General features: G+C 45.2%; 2 protein-coding genes across 5 annotated transcripts in view; one reads left to right on the top strand and one right to left on the bottom strand.

Moving 5' to 3' along the window:
• GGT1 (gamma-glutamyltransferase 1) overlaps nucleotides 1-5,733 on the top strand; it is a 65,101-nt gene extending 59,368 nt beyond the window's left edge. Inside the window, exon 14 of the mRNA XM_032801297.2 lies at nucleotides 1,441-5,733. Within this exon, the coding sequence (XP_032657188.1) occupies nucleotides 1,441-1,584 (144 nt within the window). The 3' untranslated portion in view covers nucleotides 1,585-5,733. The remainder of the gene's footprint in view (nucleotides 1-1,440) is intronic.
• Nucleotides 4,246-17,814, bottom strand: part of GGT5 (gamma-glutamyltransferase 5) — a 45,274-nt gene continuing 31,705 nt past the window's right edge. For 3 of the 4 annotated variants that reach the window (XM_032801298.2, XM_075060022.1, XM_032801299.2), the window contains 7 exons: nucleotides 16,080-16,226; nucleotides 15,468-15,604; nucleotides 14,280-14,470; nucleotides 12,942-13,039; nucleotides 11,706-11,818; nucleotides 9,944-10,054; nucleotides 4,246-9,672 (listed from right to left, as the gene is read on the bottom strand). In XM_032801298.2, coding sequence (XP_032657189.1) covers nucleotides 9,526-9,672; nucleotides 9,944-10,054; nucleotides 11,706-11,818; nucleotides 12,942-13,039; nucleotides 14,280-14,470; nucleotides 15,468-15,604; nucleotides 16,080-16,226 — 944 coding nt within the window. In that variant the 3' untranslated portion in view covers nucleotides 4,246-9,525. Of the gene's footprint in view, nucleotides 9,673-9,943; nucleotides 10,055-11,705; nucleotides 11,819-12,739; nucleotides 13,040-14,279; nucleotides 14,471-15,467; nucleotides 15,605-16,079; nucleotides 16,227-17,814 lie in introns of all 4 variants that reach the window. The other variant, XR_004376617.2, reaches the window with a different exon arrangement.

Raw genomic sequence — 17,814 nt, 5'->3', positions numbered from 1 at the left:
AAGAGCCTTTGGTGAGGGACCTTGTCATAGACTTTCTGAAACTCAAAGTACACTATCTCCAGTGGATCATCCTTGTTCACATGCTTGTTGACCCCCCTCAAAGAATTCTAGTTAGATTAGTGAGGCATGATTTCACTTTACAAAAAAATCATGTTGACTCTTCCCAGCAAATCACGTTCATCTATGTGTCTGACAATTCTGTTCTTTACTATAGTTTCAACCAGTTTGCCCAATACTGAAGTTAGGCTTACTGGCCTGTAATTGCCAGGATTGCCTCTGGAGCCTTTTTTATAAATTAGTGTCACATGAGCTATCCTCCAGTCATCCAGTACAAAAGCTGATTTAAATGAGAGGTTACAAACCACATTTAGTAGTTCTGTAATTTCACATTTGAGTTCCTTCAGAATTCTTGAGTGAATACCATCTGGTCCTGGTGAGTTGTTATTGCTGTTTATCAATCTTTTCCAAAACCTCCTCTAATGACACCTCAATCTGGGACAGTTCCTAAGATCTGTCACCTAAAAAGAGTAGCTTAGGTTTGGGAATCTCCCTCACATCCTCCACAGTGAAGACTGATGCATTTAGTTTCTCTGCAATGGCTTGTGCTCCTTAAGCACCTTGATCGTCCATTGTCCCCACTGATTGCTTGGCAGGCTTCCTGCTTTTGCTGTTACTTTTTGAGTGTTTGGCTAGTTGCAATTCACGTTCTTTTTTGGCCTGCCTAATTATACTTTTACCTTGACTTGCCAGAGTTTATGCTCCTTTTCTATTTTCTTCAATGGGATTTAACTTCCAATGATTAAAGGATGCCTTTTTGCCTCTAACTGCTTCTTTTACTTTGTTTAGCCATGGTGACACTTTTTTGGCCTCTTACTATGTTTTTTAATGTGAGGTATACATTTAATTTAAGCCTCTATTATGGTGTTTTTTTAAGTTTCCATGCAGCTTCCAGGCATTTCACTTTTGAGAATGTATCTTTTAATTTTTGTTTAACGAGCTGCCTCTTTTTTTTTTTTTTTGTGTAGTTACCCATTTTGAAATTAAATGCTACTGTGGTGGGCTTATTTGGTATCCCACCACTCCCACAGGGATGTTACATTTAATTATATGATGGTTGTTTATTACCAAGGGGTTCAGCTATAGTCACTCCTTAAACCAGACCCTGTGCAACATTTAGGATTAAATCAAGAATTGCTTTCTGTCACTTTGTAGCAAACCCCCTTGGAAAGCCGGAGAGAGGAGGTAGCTGGTTGGAGGAGTGGGAGGGTGGAGATGTTGGACCAGGTTTCTGCATGGAGCTACCAGCAGCAGAGGGGCATCTCAGCAGTCCAGTATACTTGTGTGTTGCAAGTGAGGTACATTGCATGTACTGTGTAATCGCTGTGCGCATTCTTTGGTGCCTCTCCTGTTGTGTGTTTACCCCTTCTCTCTGCATTCCAGGGCATAGAAGTGGAACTAAAGAAGAGGAAACACGATATCAAGCGGAGTGACAGTAAGGCCGTTGTCCAGGCTATTCTATGGACTGCCGATGGCTGGGCTGCTGTGTCTGATTCCCGGAAAGGTGGCTTCCCAGCAGGCTACTGAAGTCACTCAAGCTGCTCTGACAGCCTGCTTCTTTGCAGATCTAGTGACCAGCTTACATCTGGGGAGAAGGGGGAGGGAATACTTGAGCACTGCAACTCAGGGACTGTCACAGGAAAGAATGAATTTGCCTGTGGTTCTGCTAATGGACCTGGACAGATGTTCTCGAGGGTCATTATTGAAAAGTGCCTTACAACAGACCAGTGTGCTAAGAAAAAGCACAAATCTCCCAGAATATCCAGCACCTACCTAAAGGGTCTACTCCCTCCTCCTGCTCACCAGGGACTGAGTGCACAGCTTTTGGAAGGTCCAAAGCCCCAGCTCCTTTATTTTTCAGCTTTACCCATCCAGTGGCTGTCCTGGTCTGTTCTCTGGAAGTGACGCATTCCCATGAGAAATGAATGCTGGACTGTCAATGGGATGGAAGGTGCTGGCAACATTACACTACACTGTGAAGCAGCACACCTGAGCCACAGTCTGAAGAGGGATTGGATAACCCTTTCCCACAACCTCACCCATTTTTTTTTTTTTTTATCATCTTGCTTCTCATTTCAGGAGTTTGAGGGATGACGGGGTAGCCAAAGAAGTGATGGTGCCAATGTCTTTTGTTGTTTTTTACATCTGTTCAAAAGCTGTCAGGGGAAGACAGAGGCTTCCCGTTTAATTTATGCTGAAAAAGAATGACAGGCCTATGGAGGTAAACATTCCTGCTTTGACCTGTACAGCCCATTTGTCCACAAGGAATCAGGAGGCTCTGTATGACTGAGGCACTGCAGCAATTTGGCTCCTTGGTGCAACTCCTTCAGGTCCCAGAAAATAGGGACAAGGCTCCTTTTTCCATGACGTGTCTTCCCTTCTCCCCTACCCCAGGAGTCTCCAATTTGTCTCTCACTATTATCCCTTCTGACAGCATGCAAATTCCTAGAGTCCAAAGGAAAAAGGAAGGAAGCATTTAAAGCCGAATAGCATAGTATAAGCCACTGACAGCCCGGGCAGCAAGGTATCTTGTCTTTCAGTTACCAAGCACAACTTCTGAGGGCTTGGTTTGGTTATATCACTGTGATATGGTGTCTAGCAGCTGAAAAAGATCTTTCTATAAGGGGTGGGGGGTGCAGGGTGCCCATCCTTAAACTCCAACTTTGATGCAGTTGAATATGTGGATTTTTTTTTCTTACCTGCAGCTTACCCCCAAAGACTTGAATATTGCAGAAGTTGTGTCCTTAGATGAGTGTGAAGCTGTGGTTTCAGCCAACTGTGTGTCCCTTAAACTTTTGAGTTGCTTGTGACTTTAGCCATCTTTCTAACAGAAATAAGACTATTCGCCACCTTCAGAGCTTGGGGTCATTCATTTGGATTTGAGATGCAAGGTGGGTAAATAAGACCTGAGCACCCTCGCTGCCTCCTGAAGTCTCCCCACCGGAGGTGAGGCTGGTCACTAGCTTTCAGAAGCTCTTGTTACCTTATAGGATGGGCACAAACAGACTGTCAAACTGGCAGCCTGCTACTCTCACCATTGTCCGTTGCAGTTTGGTGAAATCCAAGAACTAAAACTGGTCTAAACAGGATTTTAAAAATCTATTCAGTGGCAATAACTGGTGGCATTAGTAATACAAACAAGACTTCACTGAAAATGAATGTTAACCTGAAGTAACCCTCTAAAGAGCAAGTGCAAGTATTTGCTCACTTGTATTTTAAAACAAGCCAAAAAATAAAAATCCACAATACTAATAACTAAATAAATGCCAGGTCCTTCAGAAAGTATACCCCAAAAGATTTAGGAGCACAGTTCCCACAGTCAATGGCAATTGTGTTCCTAAATCCTGTAGGTGTGGAGGGGGTCAGGAACTGACTTTTTCCTCTTGAGAATTTCTGATGAAAACAAATGTTTGTCTTTGCAAATGCTCAGATTTTGCAGTTACCAAAATTTAAGTGTGTTGAGATGAAAACTTCCTTTTTCAAACTCCTTTTTTATTCCTGAAAAATATCAGTTGAACTCATTTCCTGTCCCATTCTATATAGATCCTTCTGCAACAGGGCAAGATTCTCAAACTTTTTCCACAGTAAGTCAAGGTTTAGCTATCAGTGTGTTGCTTTGATGGTACAGAAACCTCAATATGACTTATTTTCTAGCTGACAAACAAGTGCCAAAGTATGGCCTTCAAAGATTTGAACTGAGTTGTACTGATTATGTTTAAATAAATCCATAAATGTGCACCAAAATGTTATGAGTGAAAGTCCCAGTACAGGAAATTAAGTAGAACTTGGGTACTATTTTGGAAAGCACCAGAGCAAACCATTCTAAAAGGACTGCTTTAGCTTCTCCCAAGCTTTATGACACCAGTTGTCTCATATCACTTTAATTAAAGGAGCCTCATAAGCTCCTTAGCAACAGCCTAACTGTTGCTAATTTCACAATCATTGCAGTAATATTCAGACCCCCCCCCACAATTCAGTCCAGGCAAAGACACCCTTATTTCAAAGGTGAAGTAGAACATGTGTCTGTTCAAAACCAGCTTGAAGGCCTTGCTGCTATTGGAAGAAATGCCAGAATGACTCGGGATGGCAGAGAAAGGGAAACCACGCAGCTGTTTCCATTCTCTAAGAACTGATTGGTTGGGGTGGGGGAGGTAGGGCTGCAGGCTAAAAATTCCCAGCAGCTACAAGCCATTTGTAAAAGTACTTTATTAAAAATATAACTTTGTAAAACAAATTTCCATTGGAAAATAGAAGCATATCTCCTCTCACAGTGTCACGTAAAGCCCATCGAAGGTGGCAGTGTACAGAACTGGCTCCTGCCCTTGGCAGCAGTTGGCATAGGGGAGCCCACCAGCGGAGAAGCCCAGGGCTAGACCTGACTGATGCTGAGATCAGAGTTGAGGTGTAATATGGTAGCAAAAATAGCTCCTGCCTACTTCCAGCCAGTTCCTCATTTTTATACACACTAAGCAACATTCACCCAGCTAAAGGTCACGACAGCTCTAGCGATACTTCTGTTCGGTTTATCTGCCTAGTGTTTTGTTTCTACGTGATAGTTCTACACGTACAGTCAGTGGGCCTGCTTTTGAAGAGTTGGGTCCATTTTTGAACTTACTGGTTTGGGCCTATGTAATTACCCAGAATTCTTGAGTGGCAACTAATTACAGTCATCAATGCTACCACCGTTGAGAGGTCAGTATACCTGCAGCTCAGGTCATAAGACTGCTAAATAACAACAGCTACTGCAAGCACCAGACTGTAACAAGTAGGTAGGTGAACTTAAAGAAAAAGCAGGGCCCCTCTCATTCTACATACGCTAGAATGAGTGCTAGCCAAGCAGCAACATTCTTTTATCCTGTACCATTCTGGCACACTTACATTTACTACTTGTTCAGGCAAGCACTTTAAACCACAAGCCCTGCTTCAGGAAAACACATGGTCTTATTCAGTGACTAGTACATAAAGCAATAAATTTGTTTTCCAGACAGCAACAAAGCAGCCTGTGGCACGTTGTAGAGTAACAGATGTATTGGAGCATAGCTTTTGTGGATGAATATCCACTTCGTCAGCTTATGCTCCAATGCATCTGTTACTCTATAAGGTGCTGCAGGACTCTGTTGCTGTTTACAGAGCCAGACTAACACGGCTACCCCTCTGATACTTTTCCAGACAAAACATCATGGTTCTAGTGCAACCCTACTTCTGTATGAGCCACCACAATGATGCAGCCGTAGCTTCTCATGGAAGTTGATGCAATAAAGATAGTTTCTTGGAGTACAATTCCTGAAGGAAAACAGCTCGCACTTTGTAGCAAGTTTAATTTTCAACAGCATTGAAATGCATCTAAAGGCTGACTTTTGTTTCGCTGAGTTAATAGGTTTCTAAGTGGCTAGCATTTTATTTACATGACAGGGGCTTATGAGTAGAAAAAAGCAGGCATCCAGCAATCTGGTTTCATGAGATACAGGATTTTTTTAATGGCATGTATGCAGCCATTTGGGACCAAAAGCTAACAGTCAGAAGGGTTGGCGGAGACATTTTAAGCGTGAGTTTGAAATCAGTGGTGAGGGGATAATGAGACTGGTGTAAAAAGACTAAGGTCTGAGATGAATGTAACTACTTGCTTTTCTGCATAAAATGGGTTAATAGAATAGGGACTCTATTAACGCACACACACACACACACAAAAAGCCAATATAAATTTGTTATATGCAAGGCTTTAAAAGTGTATAATAATCTCAAATTCCTGCATGCAAACAAAGGTTCCTGTATACACACGTGGCTGCAGGTGAATTTATGGAGGCATGCTGAACCTTTGGTCCTATGAATTTTTCTAAAGCCCTTTAAACTATCAGTGTACAAATATAAACAATGTGGCTGCCTGCCCAATCATACCTATGGCAGGGATGAGGCGTATATAACCCCCTAGGCCGTGCACATCTGTGATTTAACAAGCACTAGTCCGCTCCCCTCCTGCAGGCATATTAGCTATGACTGTTCTTTGGCATGTTCCTACAGTCCTCTCCTTAAATTCTCTGAAAAACGTAGGTCACTTGTGTTAGTTCATCAGGGGCAACTCATTTTTGTGGAGCACAATTCTTCCTGAGGACACAGGTGTAAAATAGTCACAAAACGCACAGCACCAGTCTGCATCATGTCTCATTGTGTTGGTGGGTGCAGTAACAGCTCCAGTTAGGAAAGGCTCATTGTGTTTTTGTGCAGATGTAATAGAAAGCCTGACTACGCTACTCTTAGACTCATAGACTTTAAGGTCAGACAGGACCATTATGATCTTCTAGTCTGACCTCCTGCACAACGCAGGCCACAGAATCTCACCCACCTACTCCTGCAACAAACTGCTGACTTATATCTGAGCTATTGAAGTCCTCGATTTATGGTTTAAAGACTTCAAGGTGCAGACAATTCTCCAGCAAGTGATCCGTGCCCCATGCTGCAAAGGAAGGTGAAAACTCTCCAGGCCTCTGCCAATATGCCCTGGAGGAAAATTCCTTCCTGACCCCACAATATGGCCATCAGCTAAACCCTGCGCATGTGGGCAAGACTCACCAACCAGACACCCAGGAAAGAATTCGCTGTCGTAACTCAGATCCCATCCCATCACAGGCCATTGGGCATACTTACCGCTAATAGTCAAAGATCAATTAATTGCCAAAATTAGGATATCCCCTCATACCATCCCTTTCATAAACTTATCAAGCTGAGTCTTGAAGCCAGAGATGTCTTTTGCCTCCACTGCTCCCTTTGGAAGGCTATTCCAGACCTTCACTCCTCAGATGGTTAGAAACCTTTGTCTAATTTCAAGTCTAAACTTCCTGATGGCCAGTTTATAGCCATTTGTTCTTGTGTCCACATTGGTACTGAGCTTAATAATTCCTCTCCTTCCCAGGTATTAATCCCTCTGATATATTTATACGGAACAATCATATCTCCCCTCAGCGTTCTTTTGGTTAGGCTAAACAAGCCAATCTCTTTGAGTCTCCTTTCATAAGACAGGTTTTCTATTCCTTGGATCATCCTAGTAGCCCTTCTCTGTACTTGTTCCAGTTTGAATTCATCCTTCTTAAACATGGGAGACTAGAACTGCACACACTATTCCAGATGAGGTCTCACCAGTGCCTTGTATAACGGTAATAACATCGCCTTACCTCTACTGGAAATACCTCGCCTGATGCATCCCAAGACCATAGTAGCCTTTTTCACAGCCATATCACATTGATGGCTCATAGTCATCCTGTGACCAACCAGTACTCCAAGGTCCTTCTCCTCCTCTGTTATTTCCAAGTGATGCGTTCCCGGTTTATAACAAAAATTTTTGTTATTAATCCCTAAATGCACTATTAAATTTCATCCTATTACTATTATTCCAGTTTACAAGGTCATCCAGATCTTCCTGTAGGATATCCTGGTCCCTCTCTGTATTGGCAATACCTCCCAGCTTTGTGTCAGCCGCAAACTTTATTAGCACATTCCCACTTTTTGTGCCAAGGTCAATAATAAAAAGATTAAATAAGATTGGTTCCAAAACCGACCCCTCAGGAACTCCACTAGTAACCTTCCAGCCTGACAGTTCACCTTTCAGTATGACCCGTTGTAGTCTCCCCTTTAACCAGTTCCTTATCCACCTTTCAATTTCCATATTGATCCCTATCTTTTCCAATTTAACTAATAATTTCCCATGTGGAACTGTATTAAATGCCTTACTGAACTCGAGGTAAATTAGATCCACTGCATTTCCTTTGTCTAAAAAAAAATCTGTTACCTTCTCAAAGAAGGAGATCAGGTTGGTTTCGCATGATCTACCTTTTGTAAAACCATGTTGTATATTGTCCCAATTACCATTGACCTCAATGTCCTTAACTCCTTTCTCCTTCAAATAATTTCTAAGACCTTCCATACTACAGATGTCAAACTAACAGGCCTGTGGTTGCCCAGATCACATTTTTTCCCTTTCTTAAAGATAGGAACTATGTTAGCAATTCTCTAGTCATACGGTACAACCCCTGCATTTACAGATTCATTAAAAATATTTGCTTATGGGCTTGCAAGTTCATGTTCCAGTTCCTTTAATATTCTTGGATGAAGATTATCTGGGCCCCCCAATTTAGACCGATTCAGCTGTTTGAGTTTGGCTTCTACCTCGGATGTGGTAATAGCTACCTCCATATTCTCATGCCCATTTGTCATCCTGCCATTATCCCTAAGCTCCTCATGAAAGACTGAGGCAAAGTATTTGTTTAGCTATTGGGCCATGCCTAAATTATCCTTAACCTCCACTCTATCCTCAGTGTTTAGCGGTCCCACTTCCTCTTTCTTTGTTTTCTTCTTATTTATATGGCTATTCTTACCTGCACCCTTATTTTAAAGGGTCCTCCCAGAACCCATTTCACTCCTCCTGTTTTGAAGAAATATTCATTTCCTTTTCTTGTGCATCCTCACTTCAACTCATCCAGGGGCCTGTCTTCAGCTTCACTGTGGCTCACGTCTAGATAAGGATGAGCAAGGAAATTCGGCGAAGGCTTAGGGCTCCCCGCCCCCAGGGGAGAGGTGTAAAACTGGAAGATTATCTGTAATAATACATCATCAGTTCCTTCCAAAGGAGAAAAGAATTCACATTATCCACACGAATGCACAGTCACACTTTGCACCGCTCATTTGTAGAGACTCTCTCTTAGGCAGTGCCTAAGAAACCTTCAGTGCTGCTACAGAGGTGGCCCTCGTTTCTAGAGTAGCTGACTATGGCAACAGATGCTGTACTACATAGACAGGTTTGTGCTAATGCTAATGTCAAATGATACCCATGGGACAGACAAGAGCTAGACAAAAATATTGTTAGACTCACTCCCTTATCGTGTGTCCATGCAAAGCTGTATCTTGCAGCTCTGCTGTGCAACTTGGTGGTGCTGAAACACACCTGAGCAAAGAAAGAAGTCTGTCATAGCTTCCTATTTCACATGAATGGTGTGGCCTGAAAGCACATTCACATGTGGGGGGCTTTCCAAAGCCAGAAAGAAACCACCCCCACTCCTATCTGAGGATCTTCAGACTCTAGGGAAGATAGAGTCAGGTCCCTGAGGGCAGCTTCCATTGGCACTGGGCCTGGTTCCCCTTTCCAAATTCTGCTTGGTTACTAGCTGCTCTGTTCACAAAATATATTTCTATATATCACACAAGTGCTGGTCCTTTGTCCTCTGGACCCAACTAGCAGATATAATAAATGGAGGATATGATTCTAGCCAAGATTGGCTGACTAGTGCCTGTAACAGCTTGAATGTAGCTTTCCATATATTGGAGGGTCAGTTGTTACTCTGTCTCACCCACACTCTCTGCTAGGTGGCTTCAGGAAGTCCGACCGGTACAGGAGATGTCAGGGGTGCTTCCAGGATAGCTGGACCCAGTTATTTCATACTCTTTTGGGCTACAATAAAATGTTTGCTACAGCACTTGTTCTTAATACCCAGACGACTTCCCCAGCTTCCTTCGATCAGAATAAGCGAAGATGCATTTTCCTTCCTTTGAAATCCCCTGCACAACATTCAGGAACATGGTGCGTTTCTGTTCATGGTGTCCTCTGCGCAGCAGTTCCCCCTTAACAGCCTGAAAGGGAAGGAGCAGAAAAAACGAAGTAAGTCTCGCCAGGGCCTCTGTTGTGTGTTGCATCTGGGCTTATTCTCCCATGGGATGAAAACATGTTGAACAGCTGGTCCGGTGACTGGGTTCAAATAAAAGGGGCATCAGCTGGAAGTGGGACCCCCCTAGCATTCGGTGTGGTGACAGACAAGGAGCACTCATCTGCCTTCCAGTTGTATTGGTAACCCACACAAAGGACAAGCAATACGTGCAGGGAGAGCCAACAGAAGCTGCTCACCTCATCAAAGCCTGGCTCGAACTGGATGGAGTTGTTCATGGAGGCATGGAGAACCGGCAGCGAGATGGCATGCTCCAGGTCATAGCCAAACCAGAGTTTGTTCATGATCGCCTGGAGTGGATCAAACTCAGCAGTTAACGAAGGTGAAGGGTGAGAAACTGGGTCAAATTCTCATTGACACTGGTGCAAACCTTTGAAGCCTTTGGGCTATATCCTGCTTGTATGGAACGTAAGTCTGACATAATGCGAGAAGTTACTGATTTACACCAGTTATAGCTAGGATCAAGGGAGAGTGTCTGCTCTCCCTAGGTCTGGATGGGCACCTGTGACAGCTTTAGTTCATCAGGCCTCTTGATCCTGGTCAAACTAGCATATGCAGTTTCCACCACAGAGTGAGTCTTCTCCAGACTGGCTGCCTACCTAGGGATTTGCATTAATTACCCTCCAATGATGTTGGTTTCTCTAGGAAATCCTAGAACGCGCTCACAAAGCCAGACTACAGTCCTGACCCCCATGAGAACACCTACAGGGTTGATACAATAGTCTTTTGCTATGTGCCCATATCTCACATAGACAACTGGCCATAAAGGTGCTGTGCACTATACCAAGGGAAAGCAGATTATTCGCCACACCTTGTTGCTCCATGAGCCAAGGAGGGCTAGACCCAGGCTTCCTTCAACAGACCAATACTACCCTTGAAATAGGTGGCGGGACTGGAACAAACACACACATATTTTCCCTCCACACCCCAGGACTCCATAGCACTCACTGGTCCAAATGAAAGGGACAGAGTTGGAATCTGTCTTGATTCACCCTTGCCTCATTTGAACATCAGCCCAGATGTTATGAAACTGTTAAGAACAACATCTAGAGCTTTAACAAGCTTCTAGGATGAGTCTTTCTGTTGCTGGCAGCCAGGGGTTCATTTAGCCTCCTCTAAAAACAGACTCCACTCTAGAACAACAGGCCCTAGGGGACCGGAGATGGACTAGAAGGCTGGTCCTGCCCATCCCTAACTGCAGTCATTCAAGGCTGAGTCAACACCTTGGCCTACAGTGACTGCTTTGGTTTCCTGTCAGCGAGAGGCCTAAACTAGCAAAGGAGGGAGGCGAGAATGAATGCGACTCAGCATCCAGAGATGATGGGTCCAACAGTGAAGGGGAGATTTGCCTCTCGAGCTCGCCAGAGAGTCCTATGAAATCCCTTAGCCCACCTGGAAAGCAACCTGGGGACACTTTGGCCCCAACCTCTATGGAGAGGAAGTTATTTTTCCCACCCCCCCAACCTCTAATGAGAGGAGTTTTTAAGGACAGGACTAGCAATCGCATCAGGTTTGTGAAAGAGGACATGGAGTGTGCGAGATGACGGAAACATTCCCTATCTGAGCTGGGAGATGGTACCAGCAATACCAGTTTTAATAAGCTCCCATTTCATCCTCTCTACCTCAGTAGACACAGCATCTCTTGCTTTTAGCAAGAAAGTAAGCCATGCCTGTGGGGCAATGACAGAGCTGCCATGAAGTGAAGGAAACTCCAGTTCATGGTGATGTTAAAACCCACTTGGGCTAGTGTCCAGTGTAGTCACAAAGGCTGGTGGACCTGCAGCACTCTCAAACAGTCTTAACAGCACCGACAAAAGGAGCTGCGGCCCCCTCTGCCCTGCAGGTAGATTTATGAACGTTTCATGCGTTTAGTAGGAGGAAACTCAAATGAAGAGCAGTAACTTTAGTGCTCCCTTCCATGCCACGTGGTCACTCGCTCACCAAGGCAGTGGCGCTGATAATCAGGTCCCCTCCTGAGCCTCCAATCACCAGCTTGGAGTTATCATCTTTGGAGACGAGAATGGAAGGAACCATGGCAGAGCGGGGTCTCTCTCCTAGAGAAGATGGAGAATGAGTTATTGGCCCATCTGGCCATAGGGAAAAAACAAACTTTGTTCATGGCAAATGTCTGTTTGGCTCTTCCCTGTCCCACACTGAACCTCGCCCATTCCCCTCAGGAATTCAACTTTTCATCAGTTGTTCCAGAAATACAAGTCTTGGGGAAAGCAACCTGGGGAAGGGGGACTTTGTTTTTATCTCCCTTGGCCAGAGGCCACTCCTTGGAAGCCCAACCTGCACTAGAGGAGGCCTGTAACTATGAAGATGCTCTCACAGCCCTGGTTAGTTCTGTAGTGTGCTGCAGCCTCAAAATTCTTTGGGGACTGCTGAAACTAGATACCAGTGATAGGCACAACCTGGGCAGTAAGGCTATAGTCCCTGTTCTGTCAACCTTTGGCATAGCTGAGCCATGGAAGAATTCCTTGGGGTGAAACTTATCTGACAACATGGAAAACAATGTGGCAATAGCCCCACGCTTAGGGTGACCAGATGTCCTGTTTTTAAAGGGACAGTCCCATTTTTTGGGACTTTTTCTTATATAGGTGCCTATTCTCCCCCCCTCCCCTGTCCCATTTTATCACAGTTGCTATCTGGTAACCCTACAGGCTCGAGCACTTTGTATAGACCTATAGGGTTGTACAGTTTTAAATACATCTCCGGCACTATAATAAAACTATTTAAATTCTTGGTGGATGCATGTGTCTTGTGGGGATTATTATTTTCCCACAATCTGAGAATTGTGAAGTCAGTGGGAGCCGAGAGTCAGCACTGCAGCATTTATCCCTATATGGATTGTAGTTACTTTTCTGAGTTCAGCTTCTCAGCATTTTGCCTTTGCTTTGTATGCCCTGCCCAGAAAATGAATGAAAGAGTTTTACAGACTTTACAGGTACTGCACTAATTCAGAACAAACTCACATCTAGTTCTGGTCAGAAAGGGACCAGGGAGGAAAAGTAACCTCTGACCCTTGGAATGTCTTCTTGGCGATCATTTCCCAAGCTGCACTTCAGGCTCAGAGCTATGAGCTGGCTGCTCAAGATCTGGGAGCACAGCCAAAGATTTGTGGATGCTCACGGCACGTTCTGGCCTTTTGTTTAGATATGAGGGGACAGCTCTCACCGCTAGTGATCTTGTTTTTTGGCTTCTTCGTGCAGAAGTCAGCGAGCTCGTTATTTAAAATGATCCCAGTGCTTGGAGAATATACCATTGAGCCAAACCTGAGTGGAGGGAAAGCACATGTGAGATGTGGTAGTCCAGGATTGTTATGCCAAAGATCACCGACAGACAGAACAGCAGAGAACCCTTTGGGAATTACCACTGGCCATGCTGCACCATGCCAACCTAGCACTGCCATATTCAGGAGCCCATGGAAGACTCTGCTAAGCCCATATTCAGCGCAGAGGTGCCAGTGCCTTAAGGCTGGGGTACCTTTATATTTACTGTTGTGTGGCCACAGGCTGTGTGGATTGCTGAGTCCACTATCTGTAAGAAGAGACAAGAGAGTTTTACCTTTTGTATGGCTAAGTTTTGAAATCAGAGTAAATACTACACCCTTGTGCTGGGCCAGAGCCATCACTGAATGGGCAACCAGGGCCGCCCAGAGGATTCAGTGGACCTCGGGCAAAGCAATTTCATGGGGGCCCCTTCGATAAAAAAAAGTTGCAATACTACAGAATACTATATTCTTGTGGGGGCCCCTGCAGGGCCTGGGGCAAATTGCTGCTCTTGCCCCCCCGTCCCAGGCGGCCCTGCAGGCGACAAAACTGAGCCACTTCCTAAGTCAGCTGAGTCCAGGTGCTTGTAAAAGACTTGCTGGCTGCCACTTTCTAGGGCACCTCTCAGTAGGTGGCTCAGTAGCAAAAACTACTGAGCAAGTTGTTTGTTCTGACTCTTGAGTGGGCATGGCAGTGAGGTGGCTTGGGGCTACGTCCCTTGATAGCAGGAGGCAGTTTCACTGCTCCAGCTGGGAACAACCAAACTCAGATGACTGGTTGAGAACGCGTAGGGAAGCTCAGAGTACGGCTGTCCTGTGGGTAGCTACATCCCTGCCCCTGACTTGCCTATTTCTGGGAAACTGTAATACAGGCTGTTGTATTGTTCATAACCAGCCTGGAAGCCGGGTAACTGGCTGTGCCAGTTTGTTATACTGGACAGTAGGATTGTGTGTCAGTTTCAGTACAGACCCAGGCCATCTGGTCCCCTCCCTGTGAGTACAGCACAGCAACCCTTCCCTCCCTCCCCCCCACATCGAGTGGCAACCTGCGAAAGAGTGAAGGTGCGGGAGAGACGGGAGACCTGAGACTGAAGCCATTTCCAGAGAGTCACAAGATGGGAAGCAGCCAGGGTTCAGGTGGCACTACCCACGCTCGGATGCTCCAGGAGCCCCACAAACCTACTCAGCAGAGTCCCAGTCACACTCCCTTTGGGTGACCAAATCACCAGGCTCTGGTCACTTACGGCTGGTTGATAGTGCTGGTGACAGATACAGCACTGCCATCTTCAGCGAGGACGGAGATGTGGGAGGTGCCGTAGCCTGCGTTGCTTGGCTGTGAGAGACTGTAAAAACTGCCTGGATGGTCACCTCTGTCATCTATACGCTTCCTGACAAGTTCAGCAAAGGAGTTGGACAACAGTTCCTGAATAATCACCTAGGAATAAGGCCAAGGGCAATGAGATGACCCTTCCAGAGCACAGGGATGCTGCAGAAGGCTGAGGAGGTGGTCATGGGGTTTAACTCAAGGTGATGGAATTCAGAGAATCTACATCACCACTCAAGCATCAGTTGCCCAACTGTTCCCCACAACCCACCGCCTCAAACAACACGAAGCAGAGCTATCAGTCAGTGCTTAATAACCAACTCCTGAACAAACGAGAGCACTCTGGCAAACAGCAATGGATGATGCCTGTAATCCAGATCCTCTTTCCTGCTTTAACTGATCAGGTGAGCAAAGCCATTGAAATGAAACAATCAACACACTGACATTGAGACAGTCTGAGAACACAGGGCCCAATTCTGCCACCCTCAGCTAAGCTGAGCAGTAATGTCCTCCACCAATTGTCCCACTGATTTTACTTCTTCCTCATTGCAACAGAACTACACGGAGTAAATCCCTACTCAGCACGAGTAAGCATGAGAGAAGTAACATTTAACGTTGCAGTGCGGTGTTCTAATGAACCTTAAGGGGACTTGGCAGGTTGTTTGGAAGGTTTATCATAGGGAGTGTAAAGCATATGAGTTTATGACAAAGAGGTTTCAAAACAGAAACAGCAGCCCTGCATCAAAACTATAGAGAAGGCAGGAGAGGAGGAAGGGGCCCCAAATTAACAGCTGTTCTCCATGACAGTGTTTCCTATCCTCTGTCCAATGGACAGTCAGGACACGAAGGCCAAGTTTGCACATATTCATTTTACAAGTAAGCGTTCCATTGAGATGGAGATGCACTGGACCAGTGAGCAGTGAAATTCTATGGGGTTGGGATATTTGAATCTTATTAGCAAGGAAACATTGACTGGACTTTAAAATCCATGGACAATTAACAGCAAATTGATTTCCATTTCTTCCCCTTCCCCACTGATTGTGCCACAGGAACGGTCTGAAATCTGCAATTGGATTTCTGACTGCCTCCCGGCGCTGTGCCGGCTCACCTGCTGTATGCCAGAGAATTGTGGGTCATCCAGTTTTGATTTTTGCCCATTGCCAAACTTCAGCGCCTCTGCAACACGATGGTAGGTCTCAATCTTCCTATTGGCCGGCTCCAGGGACTCTGGCGTGAATTTAAACTCTTTGGTGCAGGGTAAACCAAAGGGATTAATGGAGTAAGGAAGACAGCCAGCTGCATTATATCACGAGTCCTAATCCTATCTACTCTTTCTGTCCCATCCCTATTCTTAATCCATTTCTTCCCGTCTGAGAGACTTGATCCCGCAGACTGAGCATGGGCTGGGAAGCAGGAACACCAAAGTTCTAATTCCAGCTCTGGAACCAATTCTCTTTGTGACCTTGGGAAAGTCATTTAACCTCTCTGCCTGTTCCCCTAGCTGTATAATGGGGATAATGATGCTTCCCTACCTCACAGGGATGTTTGGAGGATTAGTTGGTTCATATCTGTAACATGCTTTGAAGATAATGGCCAAGTAGTATTATTATATTGCTTTCTGATCTCATCCTGTCCCTCCACCCCCTGCCACTGCCAGTACCCTTCCTGCGCATGTTGACGGCACACGATACAGAAATCTGCCTTTCATTTCACAGATTACCTTTCAGTATGTTGAGGATGAAGAGAAGAACAGCACCCCCAGCTGGTGGTGGAGGGGAATACATTGTATAGCCACCCAGAGAAATATTCAGGGGTGTCATCACTTTTGCCTGGAAATTCTTGAGGTCACTCAGCATCAGACTGCCGTCTTCAAGAGAAAACCAGAGAAGCACATGCCATTGGAGTGATAGCTTACTCTATGGGTACCTGCCATAGGCAGAGAGAGCCAGAGACCCTGCAAGCCTGATAAATACTTATTACAACTGGCCCCAGCACCTATCTTTTGCCCTTCCTCTTTTGTGTGTCAAACCCAAGGACAGCAAAAAACTGATACAGCTGGTGAAACAACTGCACAGTGACCCTGGCTGAATGACAGAGCAGAGGCTGGGTTTCAGGCTCCACTCCTGGGGCTGAGCTAGGTCCCATCTGCTCCTGTGGGAAGGGAAATGGCGTAAGGTACCCTACTGTTGGACCTTCACCCGCTGGCTGCCCCACTGAACAATACTGCTGTCATTCCCCTAACGATGGACAAGGTGAACTCGCAGTGAAGAGCAAGAGGGGAGCTCTCAGACTAGGAGCAAAAAAAGAAAAATGTTATCCAGTGACTTGCATTTTCTGCACTCAGCGAGTCAACAAGGCATGAATAAAGTGCAGCAAACAGTTGGGAGTCTATACCACGTCAAACAGGAGACTCATCCTCTTACTCCTTATCTCACATCAGCAGCCAAATATGTGGGCGGGGTCAGTTTCCTCATGAGGTAAAATATCTGCAAGTTCTGCTCTTTCTTTCCTTTGATAAATGAACCCTCAGCTGTATTAAAGTCAAGGCTACAGTTTCCTGACCATAGACCTATTTTCTTAGCTGACAACCCTATTATGTATAATCCCTAGGCATCAGGGCTCAAATCCCGGCATGGCGTAATTCCACAGAGTCAGCTGAGAAAGCAGCAGAGAATCCTGTGGCACCTTATAGACTAACAGAGGTTTTGGAGCGTGAGCTTTCGTGGGTGAATACCCACTTCGTCAGACGCAGGTAGTGGAAATTTCCAGGGGCAGGTATATATATGCTAGCAAGCAAATAAGCAAAGCAAGCTAGAACCGGAATAACTGAGGTTAGTATTCAGTCAGGAAGACGAGTGAGGCCCGTTCTAAGCAGTAGAGGTGTAAAACCAAGGGGCAGGAGAAACTGGTTCAGTAATTGGCAAGCCCATTCAGCAGTAATGTTAGTCCAAACTTAGTATGGTAGCTCAAAATTATGCAAATGAACTGAAACTCAGCAGTATCTCTTCTGCAGTCTGTCCTATGAAGTTTTTTTGCTGAGGTGATAGCCACCTTAAGTTACGCAAAAGTATGTGGCCAGGGAAGCTGAATCTCTCCTTAGGTTTATGCTATTATATGCAATCACTTATCGTTATGCTGATATTGTCCAATTCTTACTTTACTCCTAGATGGACAGCCAATTTTTGGCCGATGTAACATAAGCAGAGGAGCATAGCTGGCATTAATTATCGTAATTTCATATGAATGTGAACATAGACCCGCACCAACTTAGTAACTCCAAATCACGGAAACCCAAATCCATCAACCCAAACCTCTAACTGCCAACTCCTGCACGCTGCAGAAGGTGAATGAAGCAGTAGATGGTGTGGCGCCGAGATCTGAGTTAGGTCCAATATTGAATAGAAGATATCAAGCCGAGGTGACTAGATATATAGGGCAAGAAAAAGGGCATCGGA

Source organism: Chelonoidis abingdonii, chromosome 22, assembly GCF_003597395.2.
Source record: "Chelonoidis abingdonii isolate Lonesome George chromosome 22, CheloAbing_2.0, whole genome shotgun sequence".
Classification (NCBI taxonomy): domain Eukaryota; kingdom Metazoa; phylum Chordata; order Testudines; family Testudinidae; genus Chelonoidis; species Chelonoidis abingdonii.
The sequence above is the reverse complement of the archived record's forward strand: the minus strand, read 5'-3'. Positions and strand labels throughout refer to the sequence as shown.